General features: G+C 37.0%; 1 protein-coding gene across 2 annotated transcripts in view; it reads right to left on the reverse strand.

The window, feature by feature from the left end:
• Positions 1–26,918, reverse strand: part of ZFAND3 (zinc finger AN1-type containing 3) — a 135,455-nt gene that overhangs the window by 74,349 nt on the left and 34,188 nt on the right. For both annotated transcript variants that reach the window (XM_069009835.1, XM_069009836.1), the window contains exon 3: positions 26,004–26,030. In XM_069009835.1, coding sequence (XP_068865936.1) covers positions 26,004–26,030 — 27 coding nt within the window. The remainder of the gene's footprint in view (positions 1–26,003; positions 26,031–26,918) is intronic.

The raw sequence follows: 26,918 nt of genomic DNA on the forward strand, positions 1-26,918 counted from the left end.
AGCAGTAGAGTTTATAAGCTTTTGTTAATCATCCACATTTTTCACATTAGTATTAGGAAGCCTGGGGACAGATTCTGTCTGACATTTCCTAAACGGAATAAAGAATTTAAAGGACCATGACACAGGTCTCAAAGCACAGAGACCTGCTTTGGCAGGCTGCTGCAGAACCAACAGACACAAGACAGAGATTTAAAAGTGGTAAATTCTTTCACTTGTTATTACCGACTGCATTTGGTGAGCTGGGAGACAAGTCCTGTTCTCCACAGATACAAGGCTGTGTTTAGGAAGAGATACCATGCCACAAACTGTGAAATATCATCTATAACTAACAAATACTATTGTGTGCAAGAGTGATTATATAGGGCACTACTTCTGTCATTTGCACACTGGACATAAGCAAATACTTTCCCCACTGCATGACAAAAAATACATTAAATAAACACTCACAACTGTTTTACCAAAGATGTTTGTTCATTGTGTTGGAAGGCACATGATGCAGCTGCTTTCCCACTCATTTCTATTACTATGACAGTAATGTACAGTAAAGGAAACTTTCAATAACAAGTGAAAAACAATCAATAGCAATTTACCTTAATGGGTTGACAAGCAGTATAAGCAATGCTTCATTCTTACAAAAACCTCTAAAATGCAGACCTTGAAGCACTTAAATGTCTTCTATTAGGAAACAAAAAATGCAGACACACCTGAGAATTTGTTCCTATCATTTTCAACAAGAAGAGAATTCAAAATAAAGGACTGACAGGTACTATCTGATGTTCTTGATAAGTAGTTTTATTCTTTAAATATTTTAAGTCCAATAATTCCAAGGTACTTTTGCAGTAAAATTCTGCTCAGTCAGAGATAAAATAGGTACTTGAACAATTACACCACCAGGGTCCAGCTTAAGGAATGTAATATGGTCTCTCCCACTTGCAGAACTTGCACATACTTTGAACCCACAGTAACACTTCCTATTCCTCTTTCAGGAAGGAGATAGTTTTATTATGCCTAATACAATCATCAGCTCAGCTGGAAAAGGGCCAAGGCCATGTCAGTTCTCCTTTAGAATCAGACAAGGGTAACACATCACGCCACCCACGATCAGTAGCCACCAAGTGGCACAGCTACCCTGTGCTGCTTGGAGCACATTCCCACACGTAATGCACAGCGGCCAGAATTTAGCATTTTAAAGCTACGTACCAAGTCACTTGTGCATCATGTGGATTACATTGCTGTGGGGCTCAGGGAAGAGACTACAGAAATACAAGTATGTTTAGGTAAACACATGAGGTAATTAACATCCTTAAATGAAGGATAACTTTATTTTTTTCACCCAAAACCAGTAACATGCTTTTCCTTGCAGCAGCTTCAGTGTTTCTGAACCAAATACAGATATCATTTAATTGTTTAAGGATTAGTTTACTATATCATACACCAATTACCTGACTAAAATCACTAACTTCAAACAGTTCTCAAGAATTATTTAATACTTTACCAAGAATGTGGGCTTTGTTTTCACTGCTGTTTTACCCTGTCTTAATTACCTGATACAGAAAAACAAAACATAAATGCTTAGTTCCTAATAAAACACTATTTTCTCAATTACAAAGCATTTAAAACTACATAGACAACTTAAAAAAAAAAAAAAACCTACTGAAAATTAAATTCACATTTATGCCAAGGCTAGATTTTGTCCCTTATACAGTTCACTTGCATGCATTTGCATTATTAATAGCTCAGGTTCAATATGGGATAAGAAACTATGCTCACAGCATATACATATACACCCACACACACCCCTTCCCCTATATGGATAGGTTTCCATTTAATTCTAGGTACAGGGAAGAAGTGAAAACTATTTTCATTATAACACTTCCAAAGAGACTTTGTAGCTAAAATATTGACTTCCCCTCCAATACATGTCAGCTTAAAGGGCATTTTACAATTAACATGCTGATCCCTGAAGCAACTTTGATTTTAGAAAGTGTTTTTGTATAACAGTTAGCACTCAGCTTCTCAAAGAGGACTCTCATTTATGGTGCATGACTTCATTCTGGACATTTTTCAAATTAGCTGACACTGAGATGCTACAGCTTCTCATAATGAGGAAGTGCTATTTATTCTGTTAGCATATGGTGCAGCCTTTCTGCTGTCCATCGAAGAATGTAAGAGTTGCCAAGGGACGGTACCACTTTGTAATTATTTAGAGCCTCTCAAATTTAACACCTTCATCCCCATATCTTGTATATGGACAAAATACTTCTGAATACCATTTGCTGTTCATTTCTTCCTGAGAATCTCTAGTTAGCCCTGTGACCTCAAACACCTCCAGAAAACACATTTAAAGACAAAATACCAAGATTTTTCAGAACTATGCAGCTTATTATTCAGCTATCCCAAGACAGGCAACCCAGGACAAACTGCAGTCTTCTAGCCAATGCAAATCACTCAAGGAATGAGACAAAGGCAACCCAGGCATCATTTGCAATGAAGTCCTGTTTCAACTCAGTTATGAAATAATATGCCATCCCTTCAAGGCACCACAATGAAGACAACTGAATGTATTTTGGGACTTAGTTTGATTAAATCTCTCGGTTTACATTTAATTTAGAGAGGGCATTCTCTTAATTGAGAGAGCCATTTCATGCTTTGCATGAAAAAGAAACAATTAGAACAATCTGAAACAGAATGAGCGTGTAATATCTCCACCATCCCACATGCCTCTGCAGCAAATGCAAAGACATGTAACAGCTGGTCAATTTCACTTACATTCTCTGTTATGAAACATTATCTGAAGGTCCATTAAACTCTTTTCTACTGGAAACACGGTATAAAGTACTTTGTATCCACAATGCTGAGGACTGACCTGACCTTTCTCTATGGCATGATATAATCCCTGTTCAAAGTCACTCAAATACAAACCTAAAATGATTTTAGCTGTTCTTCTAGTGTCAGTCATCTACCTTATTGCTCCTTTATGACAAACACCATGGAGTTAATGGATGCTAGTAAAAAAAAAAAAAAAAAGGCAAAACCAAAAACCCACATTCCACATTGACAGATTAAGGTACTATTACACAGTCATAAGAACCCAGGACTCTCAATCCTGGTCAGCCCTTGAGGGAGACAAAAAGACTAAAGTACTCTTTCAGATGGCTGGTATCTGTGCCTGTTGTATGCAAATTATATAACAACTTTTGCCTATCTTATAAAATTGCTTCAATAGCTCCTGGAAATGACAAGACATAACACTGGGACACTGTTTTTAATTCCCTGCCTAGAAAAAAATGAAATAGTGAGAACTTCGCCAAATACTGATTTTACCCAAAGTAACTGCTTGCCATACAACAAGCTACAAATTCTTTACTTTGTATATCACAATAACTGTACGTAAATTAAGAACATTTCTGAAATCCATCATTGCAGCTAACCTAATTACTTTAATATATTACAATCCTTGTAAACTGCACAGAGGATGAAAAGTTCTTTGTTATCATTAAAACCTCAAGTGAAACTACTCCTGCTTCAGATTTTGGGAGGTATGAAGCAAAAATTCTCCTGTTGGTTCCTGTCATGTGACACTTAACACCTGGACTGCAAAGAAACAACAAACTTTTCATCATTTTCAGAAAGTACACTTGTGCTTGACTGAGCTCTAAGACACAAAAGTTAAGTGAAATGGAATGCTACTATGCAGCATGGAATGGAAATTCAAAGATATATTTGACTAGTAGTACTATTATGCATTTAGATACATGACAGTGTCACAGCAAACAGAACTTCAAAACAATATTCTTTCCATGTAATGACTTCAGCAAACTTCATGTAATGACTTCAGCCCAAGGAAGCAATAAATATTCCTTGAAGCAATCTGAACTATTAAAAATGTAATTATATTTTCTTTCCTTCTTCACAAACATTTACTTTGGAATGGCAAGGGTATGTACTTGGACTACTTGCTCACCCTGCTCCTTCCCTGACAACCACATTCCTTCAAATACAAGCAATGGACACAAACTGAAATGTGAGCCTCCATCCGAATATGAAGAAACACAGGACCCAAGGGAATGCCCTGAAGTTGTGTCAAGGGAAGTCTGGTTTGGGTATTAGAAAAAAGGTTCTTCACCCAGGGCAGTGGTCGCAGCAGCAGCGTGACAGAGTTCAGGAAGTGTCTGGACAATGCTCTTGGGCACAGGTGATTGTTGGGGATGGTGTTGTGCAGGGCCAGCAGGATGATCCTTGGACTCAATGATCTTTGTGGGTCTCTTCCAAATCCATATATTCTGTGATCCTGTGAACATATTTCACTGTGACAGTGACTGAACACTGGCACAGGCTGCCCAGACAGGCTGCAGTCCCTGCCCTTGGATCTATTCAAAACCATCTGAACGTGGTCCTGGGCAATCAGCTGTAGGTGGCCCAGCCTGAGCAGGGAGCTTGGATCAGATGACCTCCAAAGGTCTCTTCTGATCTCAAGAAGTCTGTGATTCTGTGAAATATGCAGCAGTCTGACCAATGACAAGAATCCCTCTCCACATAAAGCAGTTCTCATTCATTGCAGATGGAGTTATCTACAGTACTAAGACTGTATTCCTGCTGCTACTGTTTGAGAACAGAAACAAAGAAAAGATTTGGACAGCATATGGAACATAAAATCAATGTGAAAACCACAGGAGACAATAACCTATAAATACCCACAACCTATGGGTAAATATTATCTCTAAGAAATGGCTGCTGTAAGGGAAGCTGCAGCCCAGCTGATGGTGATGATCTGGCCCGAACTACACTTGGCTTCATCATACCTGGGATGCTCTACAGCAATGCTGATAGTCCAAACCCTCAGGGAACTACAACTAGTGCTGAATACAGCAGTCATCATCATACTGCCAGGAGCACATGGAACCTGGCCAAACCTTTATCCTGGCTTCTCAGAGAGGAATTTCAGGTGAGATGTCAGATCTTATCTTTGTGATAAGAGTTATGTGCCAACACGGTACTAGAAGAGAACTGAAGAGAACCATGCAGAACACACCACAAATTGCCTAAAGCAAGGGTGAAGCTCACCTGCATAGCACAAATTTCTCCAGTCAATTCAAGTCTGTGTAAATCATCTACAGAAACTAAACCCACTGCAAATATTATCAGTATCTTCTCTAAAGACAAGGTATACTCTAGTGATGCAGCTTTCACTAACATAAATATAGAGCAGAGAATGAAGGAACGTATTTAGTAACAACCCTACAGGACTTACCTTGGGGAAAGAAGGAACAAACCACCCATAGCAGATGCTGATCAGAATGCTTGCTTAATTTCAGGCATTACAATAAGGAGAACTATATATGAAACAATAACCCATACTAAAAAGGTAAATTTATTAGAAAATGTCACAATTGAGCCAATACAATCAGCATTCAAGGACACTGTGAAAACACTTATTTAGGGCAGACGAGTAGCTAGGCTAGAACACAATACCCACTAGATCATACAATGACATGGAGAATTAAGAGAAGGCCTGTGCTCTTGCTGAGTAAAACATGAAGGGCTGCCAACAGCTTGGAAGCATTATTCTGTAGATATTTAAATACAAATAGACACACTTTAAACACACTGGGCATAGGTTTTTGCAATCCTTACAACATTCCATAATAAAGATGACTTTAGTATTAAGAGAGAATATCTCTGGATTTTTCTTAAATACACCATGTAATATTATTTAATTTCTCTGATGAATTTTAACACGTTGCCCTTTTGTTTACAAACATTCTCCTTTTAAAACTAATTTTATGGGGAATTTTGTTTCACATCCATTACACTGAAAACTAATTCATTTTTGTTTTGTAATAATGACAAGCACTGAAAGTATATGGAGTGAAGTGAAAGATTGAAGCCTTTCGCCAATGCAAATATTTGTGCATGTTTACACTTTGGGACAAAATGTATTCTAACCCATATTCTACACTCAATACTAGGGTATGGCAACTGATAAATTAAAGGAAGTATATTTATAAAACATTTGTTTTCTTCTCATAAAGAAAATGTTGCACAGATATAATTAGTATTAGCCACGCATTAATTTTGTTTAGTTCAGTTAATGTAAGGCATAGCTCCATTATTATTCTCCAGAGCTACCATCCTGCTTTGAGATTTTTTGCATCTGTGGTGACAGTGACTGATGCCCTCTTCTCCTCACTATTCTCATCTTTCAGCTAATGAAAATTTTACCTTTGAAACAGAATTTTATAACCATACAGTTCTGGTAATTCTTAACTTCTTACAACAACTCTTATCTGCTAAAATTTTTGTATTGTGCAATCAATACAGCAAAGACAAGTACCATATATGAAATGAAGAAAAAAAAAAATCAGGGATTGTTTAAATGAGAAATTCACAGCAGAGTAAAAGGAGAATGCAAAAAACCAAATGGAAACCATGTATATGAGAATATTTAAATACTTTGAAATGGGTTTTAAAGCTATCAAAGTAGTACAAGTTGTAATCTGCTGCTAAAAACCAGAAAGTAAAATGTACAGTTTTACTTATCATTATAAATGGAAAAACTGCCTTAAACGATGCCTTTTTATGTCTTCAGATAGGAGATATTCATAAAGAGAATAAAAATCCAACTTAATACTGTATGTTGATGTTCTTATACAAATGGCATAGGTTTTTTCTTCACTGTTTAACTAAACACTTTTGTAATGTATATTTTCTGTATTACACATCTGAATTGCACCTTCCAGAAGAGAAAACCTGTTGGCACCTAAGATGTACATTCACACACAGCAGAATAACTGCATACTAGAGACAGCACCAAACAGACCTCACCGAAGAGATTTCTAGTTTGATTTGCCTAAAGCAACGGAAATAGATTTATTTCTAAGAACTTGAACTAAAACTCAGAATAAAGCATCTGATACAAATTAATTTTTCTACAGCAACGCAACAGAGGCAAAGGAAAAGGTCTGTGTCAGGTTAACAAACTAAATTTCTACTGAGAAGCCTTCTAAATTGAGAAAAATCTGGTTAATTGAATCTCTGCAAGAGTCAATAGCTTCCACTATGGCCCTGACACAGGACAGTGCATTAACAGAACTAATTTATTTTAGCAATGTCTCCAGCATTATGGTGCTGCCACCTTCCCTTTTCTGTTATCACCTCTCACTCTCCCATTCATTCAACGTCAAACACAATGCAGAGATAATTCTTATCTCACTATCAGCAATGGAGAAATTTTCTATTTAGAACTGTTGAGGTAGTAGAGAGCCCTGCTGAACACGTTTCCCCTTCCTTTTAAAACAGATGTATAACGTCCTTGCATGTTTAATCAGTCTTTTACCAGGGAAAGAAAATAAATTATGCACAGAATATGCATGAAGTAGAGAATGTCCTGTTGCAAAAGTCCATTCAGAACTCTCAGTAAGAGGTGAACACATTTTGTTATTCTGTCAAGTGTTTCATATCTGTTGTTAGAAATAAGTTAGAAAGTAGATGAAAAGGTATTTTACTGATAAAACATTCTCATTACCTACAGTGACAGGTAACAAGAATAAAATATTCCAGCAGTTACTCCTAGAAAGGAGTGTATCTTCAATCAAGGAATAAAACTTGAAATAAGGAATACATCCTCTTTCTACTGAGACTGGGATCATAGTCACTTATTTCCATGGAAACAGCCAAAACAGGAGGCTCTCAGTGTCTTAGAAACTTATGTAACTATAAGGGAAACTAATATAAATCAATGCCCGTGCACACATGCACACAGTCTTCCTCTCTCTCCTAAGACAGCCACAACCATATAATACAATTTGGAAACCAGAAAAAAATCTATTCCATCAAATTACGACAAATGAGAAGTCTTTGAAAAGAAGTTGCTATCAGAGTTAAAAACCAATATATTTTGCTCTAAGAAGAAAACCAAGCAACAGATTCAATGGTTTGCCACCATCAGTATTTCCAGAAGCTATTACACCCTACATGGTTTTATAGGACAAGCATGCCTTTTAGAGCCTCAGGCAGAAAACCCTTCCCCACTGCGACCTAGACTGAGTTCTGCACTTCCACCTCTCTGGTAGTTCCTTGTCTTGCTTTGATGAATGCAAGAAAAATCTGAACACTTACTAGAGGAGCTTCTGTTCAGGAAGAAAATACAGGAACAATTCTTTTTAAAGCAGCTTATTCTCAACAAAATGAAAATATCCTATATATGGGGCCATCTGATCAAGAAAAAGAAAAAACCCTGATGTGTACATGCTTACATAGGTCAGGAGCATCAGCTGAACACTTTTGCTCACAACATTCCAGGTTTTACCTCGTGAGTAAAAAGCCTGCATCTATACAGAAACTTCAATGTGTTCTTTCCCCTGCTTTTACCTGCACTCACATTTTTTCCGAAATTGTTCCTCTCTATGACACCAGAAGTTAAAAAGGGAGAGAGAAAATTCTACATCCAGGTATAAAGAGGCAGTTCTTTCCAAGGTGGTATTTCAAACCAAACATACATTTGTCATCAAAACTTGTATCGACCTCCTGCACCATGCAAGAAAATCCCCTTAAAAGCGCACAAGCTCCACATTGAGAAGAGGAACCAGAACTCATCCTGACAAACAGTAATCTTCTCCTTTTCCCATACAGTCTATTCAGCTATGTGTTTCCCTTTCCCATGCTACCTGCTCAGGATCACAATCTCAGACAAGATCAATGTTCACTGAACTATACCAATAAAAGGACAGTCTGTAAGCAGGGTGACTCCTTAGATTGAGCTGGATGAAGAACATGTCCCCTCTCTCCCTTTCAATGCTAAAGAAGCCTACTCTGTGCCTTGCTTTTATTCATACAGTACACAGCTCTATCTCTGACTGAAGCACACAGAAATGACAACACCTACTGCCTAAACAGTAGAAAATCCACACAATGAAATTCCATAAACACTACTGCCACGGTAAAACAAAATTGAAATTGGCATCTATCTTTTTTTCATATAATGAAGATGACCTACAAGACTTCTTATTGTGACTAAAGCACTAGGGAGTAAAGAATTTTTTCAGGCTTTCTAATAACTTTTCATCGCCAGTGGTATCACATGGTACCACCAACTCATGAAGACTCAATTGTTTTTAAATTTACTAATTACTGGCTAGCTTTGCTATGCTCCAAGAGAGTAGTGTGATTTTCCAACCAGGCTGCCAATCCTACGTAAGTGAATGCAGCAACATTGTTTAATGCTTTTGAGAAATGCGACAGAAATGCTGTGAAATGTTGGCCTGTTGAAAATAAACAGCAACTCAAATTTTTGTAAGTACGTTTAAATTGAATCCTAAGATGCAATATAAATTCTCAAACTTTTATCTTTATTTTGCACAATTCTCTCATCTCTTTAGCCCTGTGGCTAGAGCTCTGTATATTCACTTCACTGGCTACTGGCAGAAGACAAGCTACAGCTGCAATTCCCCCAGAATGGCCAGGGAAGACAGATACAAGCTACTGAACTAAAATTAAAATTAAGTATTAATGATTTTCAAAAGGGAGCACAATTTCTCTACAGATTCTCTTCCAGTTAGCTCCTATACCTTTCACAATTTGTATTTCAGTACCTAGTAAATTAACCTTACCCTATATGTTTAATCATGGAGCTGTCCCATATCACACACATACATTATTGCCAGGTTAGAGTTAAGATTAGTTTTCAGTTTCTTTGGAAAAGTAATGAGCATACATACAGGACAAAATATATTTACTCTACTCATAGCCCAGTAGATTTAAAGCATGAACATATCTGAAAGGTTTGGTCAGAAATGAAAACAGTTTTGAAATCTCATTATACGAGTTGAAGAAAAAGCCCAATCAATTTAAACACCAGATAGAGCAGATGCAGACAAATCCTTCAAAAATGCAGTGCACATTTACCATTTATATCTACATGGAAAAAGATGACAGGAGGAAGCATTATCAGAAATGACTTACCACATTAACAAAGTATAAAAATTGTTAAGGTTTCGCTTATTTTCTCTCAATGAAAAACAGTAGGAGCATGCTGCTCAACATGTTAATGCACATCTGCCTCTCAGAGAACCTTCATAACATTGGCTTGAAATTCTTGAACACTGTGGGTTCGATTTCAAGAATTTAAAAAGATTACCAGAGAACACCTGATTTGAAAGGAACACTTTCCACCGATCATACAAGACAGGCAATGTATCGTACCCTGGGGATTAAAACTGCTTCTCAGAAAGCTATCAGATACAGGCCCTTTCTTTAACCACTTTATACTGCATTCTGTAAGGTATTTCCACACTGACAGATGTGTCATCTTCTGAATTAAACCAGAAAACAAAAAAGGTGGAAGGACAGGGACATGACAAAGAACTGTCTACTATAAGGGAACTGTTTCCAGCAGACACCTGCAGACACGGCAGCACAAACTATTGCCATCTGGAACAGAGAGATCCCAAGCTCAGTCCCTCATTAGATAAAGGTTTTTCTGTTCTAACAGATTCCTCATTTTATTTTGTGCATTTCTGTAGATCAAGTTGAATAACATGAACTTTCATACAAACCTTTAAAAAAAAAAAGTGAAGGTACTGATCCATTCTAAGTTGGGATCAATCATGAGTACCGTCTAAGGCAGGAGCCATTGTCTATGAGGCCAAGTTAGAAAAAGCTAAGTTAGACTGACAGCACTGTAAGAATTCTTGAAAGAAGGCAAGTCCAAAGTAAGGTATATGCCCCAGATTCTTCATGTCTATTGGGTGCCAAGCTACACCTGATATTCTGTGAAAGTCTCACTTCTCAGAAGGAAAGAGAATGATTAAAAGGAAAAATATAAAAATTAAAAATCAGTGTTACCTATAACTTATTTTAAACCTAGAAAACTCACACTTATGTTTTTAGCTTTTTGGTAAACTAACATATTGACAAGCCTTATGTTTTTATTTTAAAACATCTATAAAATCCTCTAGGAGCAAATCTAGTTCAAGAGCAAAAACATAGTGTTTGACAGCATTAATTTTTTTTTGTATTTGCAGAAAAATTTTCAGGTTTTAAGTATATACATTTCAACCCCTTTTGGCATCTCATTTGGCAGACATCAGTAAAATGAGATTTTTTCCCTTTGTTAGTTGAAAAGATGAAGCAATTCCTTGAACTTATTTGCCTTTAATCCTCAAAACAATATCTGTAGCCCTCACCACATGCCAAAAAAAGTGTATCAGAAATCCTGTACTGTCTGCAGATGGACTAGGTGATCAAACTGCTTTTACTTCACTCGGTTATGGCTTCTGTAGACACAAGCTTTCTTCATAAATGTTATTACAGCAAGAGTCAGTCCCACTGGATGAGCACACAACTTGGACTTTTGGTGGAAAAGTTTCAAACTACTGCTTTCGTCATCTAAATTTGAGCAGTATCAGCCAAAAAAGAAACTAACTCAAATCCTACTTTCTCAACCTATCACTGCATCCAGCACATGACTCCACTTTTAACTCCTGGTTAAAACCAGCAGTTTGCACCACTTATAAAAGTCTTAGGCAAAACACTATTAAAACTAATGTAAAGCAAATTTCATTTTATAACTCAGCCAGCTGAATATCATTTGAAGACATTAACCAAATGCATTAAAAGAACACACCTTATGTGATTCTGCGGTCACTCTGCAAGGGAGCAAGCAGATGACAGGACACTAGAAAAACTCCTGGAAAACCGTAATTGTCCCAAAGAACAAACTGAAGATTATTTTCTTTTTCCTCAGCTGCCATGTGCCGGCTATCCCACTAGGACAAAACAAATACAGTAAGAGTAAACCCCTATTTCCCTAAGGAATGCAGCACATTCTGAAATGCCCAACTTAAAAATTATCAAAAAACTATCAAAAAACTGAGTGCTTCTGTCTAGGGCTGTTAATTGGTGAATTATTTTCCATTCACCTTTTTTATTGTTGTAAAACTGTTGAGTGGTTTTCTTGTACACATCATCCCCGTTGGCAGAAGTCTGTGCTCCACCCCTTGTCAAATACCAGCTCACCTACATTCATACCTAAGATTTGTCTGAGGACTGTAAGCCTTCAAGCAGGATGGTTAAATTACCTTATAAGCAAAACAAAGAATGTCCTTCCACATCACCAACCTCTTATTGGTTATGTTGAGCACTCCAGCTCTATCTATACGATGTATCTCTCTGCTAAAGTTAAAAGCAAATGCTTCATCTGGAGTATTCTGAAATTTTTAGAGTATTCAATAGAAACAGGATTATAAAGCCTGTTTATCTTCCATAGGCAAACAGAAATTCCTTATCAATAACTTCTAGTTAAGGCTGACCTGAGCTGAATTAGAGCAAAAATCTATAGTGAAAACATTTGCAAAATGCCAGCTCCAAACCTGCCCTCAGTTTTGCAAAAAGGCTCTGTTCAAAGCAAACAAAACCAAACCCAACCATCCGGATTGACATTTAATGTCAAACAGCTTTCCCACCTCTCCATACATTGCACGGAATTCGCATTGCCGAACAGTGACACAAAGCAGTTACTGAAAAGGCATTACAATGCTCACTAAAGGCAGAACTCCAAAGAGTTGTTACCCCTTGCAGTACTGACACAGATGGACAACAGTATCTCCTCTTCCTCAGGAGTTTGCCCTTTTCTCACCGTGATTTCCACTCATCCTTATCTTCTGCATTCTCCTGATGACCTGAATGCTCCAAAAGCACTTTTCCATACATGAAAGCACAACTAAATCAGTGATTTTACATTATAGTCTTTCTAGTTGAATTCTACTTCAAGGGAAGTACTTAAACAATTAATTTTAATGTACCAGCAATAAGATTTTTTCTGTTATGTTCCAATCTGAAGACAAGAACAAATCCAGTCATAGAACATCAGCATTAATTTAAGAGGAGAAGAAAAATTACTTAATAACACTGCAGAAGGATATCATTCTACAATATGGAGGTCGTGGAGGCATAAAATTTTCAACAAATTCATTCTTGCGCCACTGTATATTCCTGCTAATAGGCCAAGGCATAACTGAAAAATTGTTAAAACCTTGCTGCACAAACTTATATAGTGGAAAAAGAAGCTAACTTTTATAGTCTCTGTTTCCCTGATCTGCAGTAAAACTGGGGAAAGAGGCAGGAAGCTTCCTACTTGCTTTCCCTTGAGCAAAGGGCAGAAAATGAGTTGCAGTTAACCATGAAATGCCACTCCATATTAAGCTTCTATTTGGTAAGTGATACTAAATACTACTATTGAAATGTTTTAGTGAAGAAAGTTGTGCACCTAGAGAGCCAGAACTGCACAGAACAGCACAAAAAAGCCACAATAGTAATTTGCTACTAGTTTCACCCAACCAACTGGAACCTGCAAGTACACTCAAAACTTAGGAAACTTTCTCTTCAATAATCCAGTTATACATGAGTAAGTGTTTTGTAAAGGTGCTTGTGTCCTTACTAGAATATAGTACCTTACTGAATGCAATATAAGGCACAATATAAAAGGAAAGAAGAGTTTTCTAACACAAGGGAGGGGAGAAAAAATGTCTGTTTTGAACACAGTAAATGCCATGCCACTTTAACTTCTCTGCCCCCACCCAACCCCAAGTCTTTCAGAGAATGGGGAAAACCAGAGAGGGAAGGTGGCCCAGACATACGCAAGTTAAAGGGCTTCCACTGAGAGCCTAGAAGCTACAGCTTCCTTTTGGCTAAGCAAAAAAGGAAGGCTGGGTAGAAACCAGCAAACATCTCAACCCTTGCAGTTAGTTGCTTACACAGGTTCTACAGCCACTCAGCCTCAAACCTGATGGAGCACACAAAATAGTACATGGGGTTTCTTCACCTGTTCAAGAATATAATCTCACTTATTTTCTTCAATTTTCAGGGTCTGAATTCCTTTGAGTTTCACTAAGAAAGGAGAAATGGAATCAATAGGTTCTAACCAGGCAGCTCTAGAAAGAGTTGTCAAATTTTAAACTTAGAAAATGTTATTCTAATCCTGGTTCATAAGGGACTGATTTTAACCAAAATGTTTTATTATTTGGTGAACATGTTTAAAGACTGATTCTTAGTCACTGTTCACATTTAATAATGAAATCAAGAACTTCCTTTTGTTAATTAAAAAATTAAGGGCTATCTACATGCATTTACAAAATAATTAAGCTTAGTATTTGTCCTGTTTGTTGGACACGTCTTGCTTTCTATCTCTTTTGTCCATTTATAGTTTAGGAATACAGCAAACTGGAATTTCATAGAAGGTTCACAAACATAGGAACTTAAAAATGACTTAAAACTTAGTCAAGTAAGAAGTTATCTCAAATGCTTTGTGCTTAGAGGCACTACTACTGTTAATAAAAATGACTGCTTTTATGATAACAAAATGTTAGTAAAAATTTCTTCACAGAAATCATCTTCAATTTCTATAAATTGTGTCATCACATCAATACAATTAATCATCTGCTTAGATTTTCTTCAATATAAAATAGCTAGACTCTTATTTGAATACCTTGCTAAGTCTAACTAAAGGACAAGCTGCCATAGTAGCTTTAGTGATAAAGATTTAGTACTTTAATTATGTCCTGAAGTCTCCTAAATGAAGAATGGACTCTCAAGTCCTACTGAAAATACCATCTTCGGAAGTCTTAAGTGAATGAGCCCTAAGTTTCCTTTCCTTGTAAGTCAAGGTACAATTAATTTCTCAGGCCCAGCTGTGTGGATGGAGTCACAACTGACCATTCTATCTGCAGGGAGTTACTGCAGCTTGCTGTATGAAAGAGAGAACAGTTTCAAGTTAAAATAATTACTCCTGCTCTCCTGGAAAGGGACATTTTCTACTTTGTTACAGTACCTGCAGGAAAGGCCACAATAAATACCTTAAGATTCTTTTCAACAAGGCATGGTCAGCAGTACAGTGCTGCTCACAATGTCAGATGTTTATGCCATACTAACTCACAGTAAATATCTTATAAATCAAGAGCAAAATAGCTTTCATTCTGTCAAAAATGAGCTCAAGTGGGAACAAATACATGAAATCTGACCTTTACACGAAGAAAAGCTCATTTAGTTACTACCAAGAAAAACTGGTTCTGTAACAAAAGCTTTCAGCACTCTGCATTTCTAAATCTAATAGATGAATATTCCTATATATTTCTCCACAACTAAAGCACACCAGGACCCTTTCAAAGAACGAAAAAGAAAAAAGAAAAAAAAAAAAAGGCCGGGGGGGGAAAGAAAGGACTGAAATGCACTGGAGACCTACCGCTACCCACAGCTACCAGATGTATTGATTTGGAGAATGTTGCCAGGCATCTTGATTTTGGATTCAGAGATACTCTTTTTTACAATTCAATTGTGCACAGATTCAAGAGCTCATTTAGAAAAAAAAAAAGAAAATATTCATACTGGAACACATCCAGTTACCATCAACTAGCTGCAGTCACATATCAGCTATGATTTTCATGTGCCGATTAGCAAAACAAGTGACTGCTATGTCTATCTTAAATTAAACCTTTAGAGTCAAAAGTTTCCAGTTATACAATAATTTTAACTCTTTTAAAAATAATAATTATGGACACTCACAGAAGTAGTGCAGTATGAAGAGTAATGTTTGAGCTATTTCTAAACATTACTTTGTATTACTTTGTCAATTTGAGTAGATGTCTGCACTCATCATATGCTTCTGCATTCTTGGGATTATTTACATCTATCACAATTTTCTCTAGATATTAGTGAGTCTCAAGGGAAAAAAAAAGGAATCAGCATTGTCAAAATCTAGTTTTCAAATTGCTGCTAAAAGTATTTCAGCAGACAGCAGTTCTGCTGAGGACTTGAAGCTAAGCACAGACTTTCCTGAGGCACAGAAAACATCATGGTAAAAGACTGCATTCACCTACACTGGGATCAACTTTATATTTCTCCACATATTGCAGGGTAGGACGTGTCAACAGAGGAGAACATAAGCTTGTCTATGAAGAGCAGTAATGCTCTATTAAACACTGATAGAACACAATGGTAAATAGCACAGTGTATTTCCTTCTCAGCCTGGAAATGAGCCAGACTGGTATTTACCTCCACAGACACCCTCTAAAGTGTTGAAAGGTTTTTTTTCCTATTCTGAAGCAAAACACAAAACAGAAGGCAAAATTCCACCGTCTTTTGTTAAAAGAACAAAGCCTGTAACTTATAGAATTGCCAAAAAAGAAATGAGTCTTTTACTGCTGATTGAACTCACAGCAAACAAATTCCAGTGAAAACCACGTCCACTTGAGCAATCCTAAAGCATTTGAGATACACAAGTTCACTTTTGGTCATTTCTAATGCTTACCAAGCCCCCAAGACATCTATTGTCTGCTCACAATTTGCTCTCCACTTATATGGGACCTTTTCCACAGAGCTGGGCAGAAATGCCCCAATCCCAAAATATAAAAGCTCCAGTTATTCAGGAGCTGAAACCTAACAAAAATGCTACCAGTGTTGCTAAACTATTAATGTAGATAAATGTCAGGGTTCCTCCTTATACATTGGATCATTAACCTCGCACATCATGAAATTCACGCGTTCGCTTCCTCAAGTAATAAACAGCTATGGTGTGGGTAACATCAGTAGTTAAAAATATACAAACCAGAGCCTCCCTCCACATGCCTGATGAGAAGCCTTAGTGCATAGCAGAGAGAGAAAAATCTTGCATTATGTTCCAAGGACTATTACTAGAGCTGCTTTTGTTGCAGCAAGAAAAGAGCAATCTCAGAATGTGGACTCAATAGAAGATCACAGTCAGATTGCTTGTTCAGCTTCAGCACTTCTGATCAACTGAGACAGAGCATTTGGGTCCAACCTGACTGCAGCCCAACAGCTCAGAATCAACACTCTTGACTCACGGTTTCCAAATGCTTTTGCCCAGTAACAGTCAACAGTTCCACATAACTGCATATATTGATACCAGAAGATTGGGGATGGCATTACAGAATGGCAAAATCCTACACTAAGCTTGAAAAGTCAAGCAGTCTGAAATAAAGAAGTGCCTGATCTAATCAATTTTTTACCCTTGTGATCTGACCTCTTTATTTAATTTTAAATTATTTTCATAATGCATGCAGTCACAGAACTTGGTCTTTTAGAGGACCCTTAACTTTCTGACTGGATAGAATGAAAGACATTCAAAATGTGCAACTGGAATTTTACAGAAAGGAAAGCTCCTTTCTGCTCTTGACTTTGTTTTAACCCCAAGGAAGATTCCGAAGAAAAATCAGAGAACTAAATTCTACCTACTTTCTCTGCTACAGAATTTTGACATGACTTTTGTAAGTTCCTCCTCATATTTATTTTCAGGATGTTCAAAGTTATTCTTAGGTTCACCAGGAGAAGCATTAAATACCCTTGCAGTTCCATAGAGGCAGGGAGATGTGTACTTTTAATGCCTCAAGCATCAAAAAATTGTATGTCTTGTGGGAAAGAGATTAAGAAAGGACTGCAGTTCCAAGGCTTCTCAAAGTTGATATCCAATACCTGTGAACATTTGACATTTGTGCTTTAGATTCTTATCTATGTATAGCGAACAAGAATATCACCATCTCAGACTCAAACAAATGTCAAGATGGTAAATTACTTGTTTTCTTGAAGCACTAAGGGGCTAATGAGTTCTTTAAAGAAATTCTCTGAAGAAAATAATTATTCTCCATTCAGCTCAATGTGCAAATGTCATCCCTATAATGTTGCAATTAAGAATGTATACCCTAGTATTACTTAATAGTGAGAGGGCCTATTCATTAGAAATACTAGCAACCGTGGTGCATTCAGAACCCCCAGCATCCTCACATCAAGACAGAGCAGCTTTTAAAGGAGAAATTTTCAGCAAACAGAGTTTACCTAGATCATATTTAATGACTTGTGATTTAAACCAGGAGATTAGGCCAGTAATCTTGTGCTTTCCTGTACTCTGATCCTTTTATCACAATTAAAAGACAGTTACAATGCATACACACAGATTGGATTAATTATTACAGCACCATAACCTGTCTTGTCATTTCCTAAATGTTCAGTGCCCGATTCAGTCAACAGCCTATGCTTTCTGCAAACGAGAAAGAACAAAATCTTACAGGTTCAGTTATTAGAGATGCAATTATTTCAGGTAACTTTTCAAGAAAGGCCTTATCTGAATCTCCAGCATAGGATTACACACACACACCTGCCCCCATAATAGAGAGTCATCTACTTAAAATTAAGGATGAAGACATGCCTGTTGAAAACTGTTTTAAGCTACTATTTTCTCCCTCACTAATTGTTAAGTGATATTTAATCACTTATTTAGTAAGGGATATTTAATGTGCCAACAAGGAAAAAGATTATCGATGGGGTATTTTTCCCCCAATGCTTGCAAATGAGTCCAACAGTTGAAATTTTACCTTTTAAAAATTCCATCTCATTCAATGTAAATTCTAACTTCTTTATCTCTGAAGACAACAGTCATTATACTTTCCATTTAATTAATACCATATGGAAACTCACTCATAGACCATTGAGGTTTTCTTTAAAAAGCAGAAAGTTATAGTTGTATTGACTAAATCTGCATGAGCAGTTTGCCCTCTGGTGACTAACTTTGTGAGAACATACAAGTTTTGCAATACATATAAGAAGACTGATATGAATAAACAATGACTGGCATGTTTGCAGGCTCCATAAGAAAAAGCATTAAAAGTTTAAAAAGAAATTGTATGCATTAATTGTAGCAGTGCAATACAATTCCCTTTAAATTAAGAGGAGAAACAAATTGGACTGAAGATAAAATGTCAAGAAGATGAAGAACAGAAATTCAACTGCAGAAAAGACACAGGCAAGAAATGAAATTCCAAAATTTTGCCTAAGACTTCTGAAAGCTAAGACAAGATAAAGGAATAAAAGGTTCCTAACTGCATACATTCCTTAAGTGTATGAAAGGCAAGTCCAAAATCAGGTTGTCCAAAATCAGCAGGGAAATATTATCATCTCTCAGTAACTGATGAGGAACAGAAGAGCAAAGACAAAAAAACCCCAACTTGTCAAGTATGACAAAGAAATCCTCATTGACTGTGAAAAGGAAATCAAGTCAGGATCCTAGCTAGCTGTCTAGCTGCTAGATCACATTTCTTTCATACGAAATGGCTGAAGAACTGCAGAGTCATCAGTTACATTTCATTCTATTATCCAGATCACGTTTGTCCCGTACACCTGCTTCCCTACGAGCTTAAATCACCTTAGCAAACAGCTCTACTTCCTGTATAGCGAGCTGCTCAACAGAAAGGTCCTCACATCGGAGGTCTTTCTTGGTCTTGTCTTGCTTGTGTATGCAAGGACTGTTGAAATGTTGTCTGAGTCAATTGCCATGACTGTTCACCTAAATTCTTTCTCACTGTCCTCAGCTTAGACTTGCTGTTGGACAGTAACTGCTTGTGTTAGGAGATGCTCAAGCATGTAGATGTACAAGTTAATAGCAATGACAGAGGAAAGGAAATGCTGGGGATGGAATGCAAGAAAGAATTTCAAAGTAGAGTTAACTTCCTAAATCATTGTTGTGTCTTGATTGAATTCACCAGGTAGTTAGTCGAAGACCAGTAAAATGCTGGGTAGTTTCTTCAATGATCACAAATATTGATCATAAATACACATTCTCAGTTACCTCAAAATTATACCTTCCTCTTGGTCATCTAGCACATAACCTTAGCACTCTAATTAAATAAATGCTGTTTCTAGATTCCTTCCCCTGTAAAATACCTTCTGGAATCAGCTCTTTTACCATCTGGCACTCCCTCCTGTTCTCTCTCAGCCTCCTGTACAGCAGTATAAGGGGAAAGAAAAAGGTAGCTGCTAGTCCTGTACAATTTTGATGGGGCATTAGGAATCAGAATCCTAGAAAACATGCAGTCAGCTCAATAGTTATCCTTCTGAATTCCTAAACACTCCGCAGGCAGCAGTTCCTAACATCTCCAAAGGCAAACTACATTTTATTTAAAAGACACACCATGAATCTGCATAATACTTCTTAAAGCACTGAGTTGGATGGTTCTAAAATGCGCTCACTAAATATTGCCCTCTCGTCTCAGGCAGAAAGAGTTAAATATCCTCATTTTATTCCCCGAAGGCTGCTGGTCCCATGCAGAGGTGCCATGTTTTATTTAAAACATGCTCTCTCTCAGTAACCACTTGTTCTAATTGGCAAGGCAAGGCTGGGTCCCCAAAGCACATAGCTCGTTAGATTCAGTTTGGATTACAAAAACACGATGAAACAAACTGCATCGAAATGTACAAATTAACAGCTCAGGAGTGCATGACACGGACATGGAATTAGATTGTAATATGGAACAAACTCCACAGGGACGCTAAGGAACAAATCACTAGTGTCTCTATAAACTATAGAGGGGTTCCAAACGAGCAAACACACAAAACAGAGCACAGACTTTTCCATAAATCAAGCAAATTGCTAAATTAGAAAAAAAAACCATTCCTTCTTCTATCTTATGCACACATTTATAAGAGAATAGAGTCATAAAAAAGTTAAACAAATTAAACCCGTGGGTTGCACATCCTCAATAGGTAACTCCACTTTCATGCTGCCAAAGTGCAAACAGTATGACAATTAAGTCATATTTCCAAACATTTTTTTTACATCAACAGAAAACATATACACAAGAGACTAAATTACAGCTGATGTTTGAACAAGTCATTTGGAAAGGTTACAAGTTAGAAGGGGAACAAGATATTAAGAAAAGAGAAAGAAACTAGCTTTACCATGAAGAAAAAAACACTAGAAAACAGAGCTATGAAAACTAAAAATAATGCAAGTCTGAGAAAAAAAAAGGGCTTTAGCTCTTTTCTTTGCTTGTAGATCAATCTATACAATGGGACTGGCACTCCCCTGAGATAAGAAAAAGAAAACACATGGAAAATATCAGTGACATCTTGTCAAGAGAGAGGAAAAACATAAATTAAAAACTATTTGGTAGTCTCTTTGGGTAGCCAGTACTGAGAAAAGGTCATATTTTTGCTTGAGTGTAATTTATATTTTTAACAATGAGCCCCAGTGTATTAGACTGAATTTTGCAAGACACAATCCAACAGCCACTAATGTCCTACAGGGTAGTTTGCTGATAGGATTGATTGACTGTAAAATGATAAAAGTTATTAATTAAAAGGCATTCAGTTTTACTAGAATGTGTTGGTGAAAAGACACTTACGCCCCACTACCTTAAAGTACCCAGAAAGAAGAACAGAGAAGAAGAAAAACCTGTCCTGCCTCAATACACAACATTTGAGTGACAGCTGTGAAAGAAATTCTTTCTTCCACTAACAATTGCACAGAAACTTCATGGGTCTGTCCTCCATCAGTGCTTGCCCCTTCCCACTATTTCATACCGGGGAAGATAAAGGAGGATGAAAAAGAACAAAGTAATTGAGCACACCAAACCAGCAGCTGAGCCATTGGCCACTGGCCCTGCTGACACCCTTCACAGCACTGCTGTGCACACAATGCCTTCACACAGCCAGGTCTGGGCAACATGAGGGTTGTGCCTTCTGCACAGCATCTTTCACACCTTTTATACAATGCATAGCCAAATCATATCAGTACTGACACAAAGCAACTTAGGAGCACTGTACTGTGCAGCTTCCATGCCATGACAAGGTAGACGTGGACCCAGCAAGTAATGTTTTACTAACTTCACTCAACATGTGATCCGCATTGAACTCCAGCAAGGCTAGAAAGCTTCAGGTATCCCTCTCTCTCAAATTTCCAATTCTCTTGTATATACTGAGACTTAGGAAGGTGCAGTATAAATATGCTGGAAGATTTGGCTGATGTTTACTTTTGACAAAAGTAAAATGATTAGTCCTAAACTTAGATCATACAACTGATTTGAATAAATTAATTTTATCTTAATTTGTATTTCCCCTCCAAACCTTTAAGACAGGTTAGGGTAAAAGGAGTCAACTAAAAACCTATAAATCCCTTCTCAACCTTTCCACAAATTATTTCCCTGTTCTAACAATCCAAACAGAGCTACTGCTCAGATTTTTAAAATTTTTTAAAGCAAGGAATAATGCATACTAACAGAGTAAAAGGAATGTCTGGGATCAGCAGTGCAAATCGAGCGTATAAATAACTGAAGTAGTTTAGCCAATGTTTTTCTTAATTCCATTTCATGGTCTCTTTTTCAAGCTTAGCATACATTTCATGTTTCAAGTGTATTAATTATGCTAAGACATCTTTTTCCTATCAGGCTTACCCATTTGGAAATTCTTGGGGTATAAGGTAAAAGAAACTGAATGTATGCCAAACAATATCCATGGTTATATCTGAAATGTTATAGTTCTCTACTAGCAGGTGCTCGAGAAATTAGAAGCATTCTTGTTGCCACTGTAACAGCTGTACAATTTTCCAAAGAAATATTCAGCTGCAAGCTTGACTGTGCAATAAAAGTTAAAGATGAAGCCTGACTACTTTCAAGCTCTAGCCAGTGAGGGCCATTTTTGTAGCAAGCAGTCCATTTACTTCAAAATACAAAGACAGACGTGAATACAGCAGCAAATTCTAATCCAATGAAGCAACATATTGAGGCACTGGCTTCTATTAGGAGCCAACAAAGGGAATACCATACTGAAAAAATAAATGTCTTGTGTGGTGGTGAAGAAAACTAGTTCTTAGTGATGTTTTCAAACTTCTGGAAACACTTCTTGCTGCTTCTCTAACAAAGTAGTAAAACTTGTGGATTCACATCAGAAATTACAAAGGTACGAAAAATACAAACATAACAATTTTTAATAATTCGTTTAGGACTGAAAACTTTATGAACACAAGGGCTAAATGAAGCATAATTTAGCAATTGCCATCCAATAGGGTACAGAAAAAAAGCATAATTTGAACTAGCAACATACAAGATGCACCTGCTGAAAAGGTTTCCAGTAAGCAAACTGAAAGCTTGACTAAGGATCAAATCATCAGCTAATTAACAGCAAAACCTATTTAGGCAGGAACGCTGATTTTTGCCAGCTCATGCTTGCACTAGGAGTTATTACTGCCAGACGTGGCAGCAATAAACAGACAAGTTCCAAAGAGCTCCCAAGATTTACAAAAACTGAGAGAAAAGGAAACTGTACTGCTCAGTAAGTCTGAGACACAAAAAACTCCTAATTTTGTAAGCTCCAAAAACTGTGTGTGATTTAAGCATGACAAAATAAAGGTCTGCTCAACAAAGCAGGAAGGTTAAGATATGCAAAAATATGAAGTAACTCTACAGTCAGACATCTGAGTTCAGGCAGAATCTGACACTTCTAGACTCAGACGATGTATATAGTATACATTAATGTCTATTTTTCTTTTTCACTCCTTAGTAGATCTTTTCAATTCAGGAAGATAAAAAATACTATCAAAGTTTCAAAATTTCATAATAACCTAGCACAGAGTTAAGCATATATATTAAAAATACATACATGGTTCCAGCAATACTGACTTTCTGCTAGTTTATAAGGAAGATTAAAAATAGACTCTAATTTTTTAGTCATCAAGAATCCAGTATGTAAAAATATGTGTTTTATTTCAATCTAAAAGTATGAGTTGAAGCCCCTAAAACCCAGACAATTCTTGGGTTATACAGTTATCTTCCCAATTTCAGTGATGCTGATCTGCTGCATTTTGCACAATGTGAATATAAATATTGCACAGCTGGATTAGGAGATGGACACCCACCTCTAGAAGTTTCAATTACAGGTTCAGACAGAATGCCTATGATTTTGATTCACAAATCTGTGAATACTCTAATGAGATTTTATCTTCTTCCAGTTTTCCCATTGCATCTCTCCACCAAACCATCCACTGCTGCACTTACCTTCAGTTTCGCACACTATTGAACAAGCTGAAATCCACTTCCTGTACCTCTCCTTCCATTGCTGATAGGAACATAACACAAATTAAGCCTTCTATGCTTACAATCAAATGGATTAAAGACAGACTGCATTTTTGGGGAGTGATGTAAGTAGAAAGTGTAGTTTTATCATTTTCTCAATTTAAAATTTTGTTCTTACTCTGTAATAGTTTGTTTTGTGACTGTTCCCAGAGGTTCCAATTAAAACTGAATTCTTGAGGTACCAGGTGTTGTTTCCATGAATGCAGAATTCCTGCCTGAAAGATCCTACTTTATAAGTGGCATTTCAAAAAATACTCAATGTCCCTACCTGAAATTGGTACTAAAATTTCCATAAACCTCATGGGAGCAAAGATAGGCTAATAAGGAGTACTTTTGAAAATGTTAACGTGTCACTATCCTGTATTTAACCATTCCGAATTTGCAGTTTACCATACTGAAAGAAGAATGGCTGCAGCATTCTTGAAAGATGTGGTGTCACTAAGGGAGACACTCTGGTGGTAATTTGCATTTTTTTACTTACCAGCCTATATTCTGACCAAAAAAATCCCACCAAAAAAACCTCTGAAACCCACAGGACTCTACTGCATTTGTATTCTAGGTGCACGGGAAGTCTGAAGCAACTATGTCTTCACCATCTAAAGAGCGCATTTATGTGAAGCGCTTCAATATGCAGGGTTAACACTTGTTCTGTATCTGGAGACTCTGAGGCATTGATAACACATGGTCAGCACTAAATTGGAGACACAACGTCGTAAAGTACTTTGCAGAAGTACAATTAACTTGAAATTATTTCAGAGAAGCTCTTGAACATTTCAGAGTCTGTTGCTTCTACAGGGTTTAAGTGAAAAAAGTCAGGTATTCCTTCTTGGAAGAGGCAGATGGTGTGAAGAGGAGGCAGACAGCTGAAGAGGTTAGCTAACTTCAAACTCTTCTACAGTATTCATCAACCCTTATGTGCAGGCTAAGAACCAGTCTGCGGCAAATGAACAGCAATTTTGTGGTTGTACAGAAGAGCTTAGTGAACTTTCTGGATCCAGGTCAAAACACTGGGCACTTACAGGCAAAGGGCTGCATGTATCTGTGCAGTATGCAGCTCATTCTCGCCATAGAAAACTTAACCTGTGTAATGACTTGTGAGCAGTATTGCCACATTTAATGTACGAAAAAGTACAAAAGAGAGTCAAAACAAGGAATGCCAGTCTCTCTGCTACATAATCTGGTTGCTTTTACTGTTTGTCTCATCTTTGGACAAATGTGAGTGAAAATTAAGTGAATTTATTTTGGTAATAAATTTAGAAATCAGAAGCATTTGGTCAAAAAAATATGATGGATGTCAAACTATGACAATTTTTTCCCCAAGAGATGGGCGTCATTGTTTAGGAACAGTATTCCCAAATTTAGTTTCCCTCACTAAAACTCTAAACAACAAGCTGCTCCCTCACTTCCCCCTCCCCCTGTGGCGGGCTGGAGAGGAGAACTGGAGGCACAAAAGGTAAAGATTGTGGGCTGAGATAACAACAATTTACTGGAAACAGCAATGAGATAAGAAAACAAATATTAACAGCAACAATATTAATAACAAAAATGTACAAGAGCGAGGTGAGTGGTTCACATGCAAAATGCTCAGAACTGGCGTTACCTGACCACTCTCTCTGCCAGGTTTTCTTGATTGGAAGGCAACCCCTTCTCACTGGAAGGAGTCTCTTTCCCCACCGGTAATGAGGTGAGGTGGTACAGAATAACCGTGTCCTAGCCATGCCCCCTCCTGGCTACTGCAGAAATTAGCCCTGTCCTGGAAGAACCAGAACAATGGGGAAGCCAGGAAATGCAGAAGCAAAGAAGACTTCATAATCACGTATTTACAAACTTGTAGATAGTTCAGAAAGTCTGAAAAGCCTGCTAAGATAGGAAGGTTCCACAAATAAATCATACTGCACTGTAAACACAACGTTTCATCCCTTACAGGCTTGTTGCCCTTTTCCCCTGATATATATAAAAAAGGAATGCTTACACAAATGTAAGGGTCTTTCTTGCTCTGTGTGTCTCAAATTGTTTTGCTTTTTTTTTTAAAAAGGAAGACTGGATTCTTCCTTCTGGAAAAAAAACCAACAAAAAAAAATTTAAAGAGCTACTAACCTTTTTCGTTGTGTGGATTTCTTTTTTCTGAAATAAAAGAAAAAGGAAATGATGGTCATATTTTGAAATATTTCAGTATTTTGAAATCATTTCAATATTTTGAAATTTTGCCTCTGCTTCAATACATTTGAATAAATAACCTGCCACATTAAAAGAGAAAAAAAATGAACTATTTTTCACACCCTTTCTCTGGAGTGCCTGAAACAGTGAAAAACATCTTTCAACACCTTACTTGCCTAAAATCTTGCTACCTACGGTGGTGAAATTTACAGAAATAGGAGTATACATCTTTCTGTATCAATATGTAGCTAGAAACCCAGTACAAAAAGATGCTAAAAATATTTCAGTAACCATCAGGGAAAAAAAAGAAAAAACAGAAAAACACTTTTATGTTGGAATGATGACATTGAGAGGTTTTGAGTTGCGACTCTGACAGAACTGGTTATTTCAATACTTGTTGAAGGAACCATGGTTAAGATCTAAATAAGATAGAGTAAAATTTGTCTTTTTCTACAGTAACTTGTTTTATTCCAACCACTAGTAGCTTTTTAAGTTACTAAAACTCTTCTAAAGACTTATGTCATTAAAATAAACAGGCTCTAAGGAACATCTTGAAAATTTAAAAACATAAGCTCTCCCACCCCCACCCCACCAATTACACAAGGTCTCATTTTACAACAGAGAAAAATTAACTTTATCAGAGGTAATGGCATTTCAGAAAAACTGCAGAATAGAAGTCAACAAGAACTTTTCTTCTTGTTAAAAAGAAACAAAATTACAAACAAACAAACAACAAAAAAGCCCCAAACCAGCAAAAACCAAATAAAAGATGCTCTGCCTAATGCCTGGTCTGCTGGCTGTGAAGTGTTGGGTACTCTGCTAAACACAGCAAATGAGGGATGGGCTGTTTCGGTG

This window comes from Aphelocoma coerulescens, chromosome 3 (assembly GCF_041296385.1).
Source record: "Aphelocoma coerulescens isolate FSJ_1873_10779 chromosome 3, UR_Acoe_1.0, whole genome shotgun sequence".
NCBI lineage: Eukaryota > Metazoa > Chordata > Aves > Passeriformes > Corvidae > Aphelocoma > Aphelocoma coerulescens.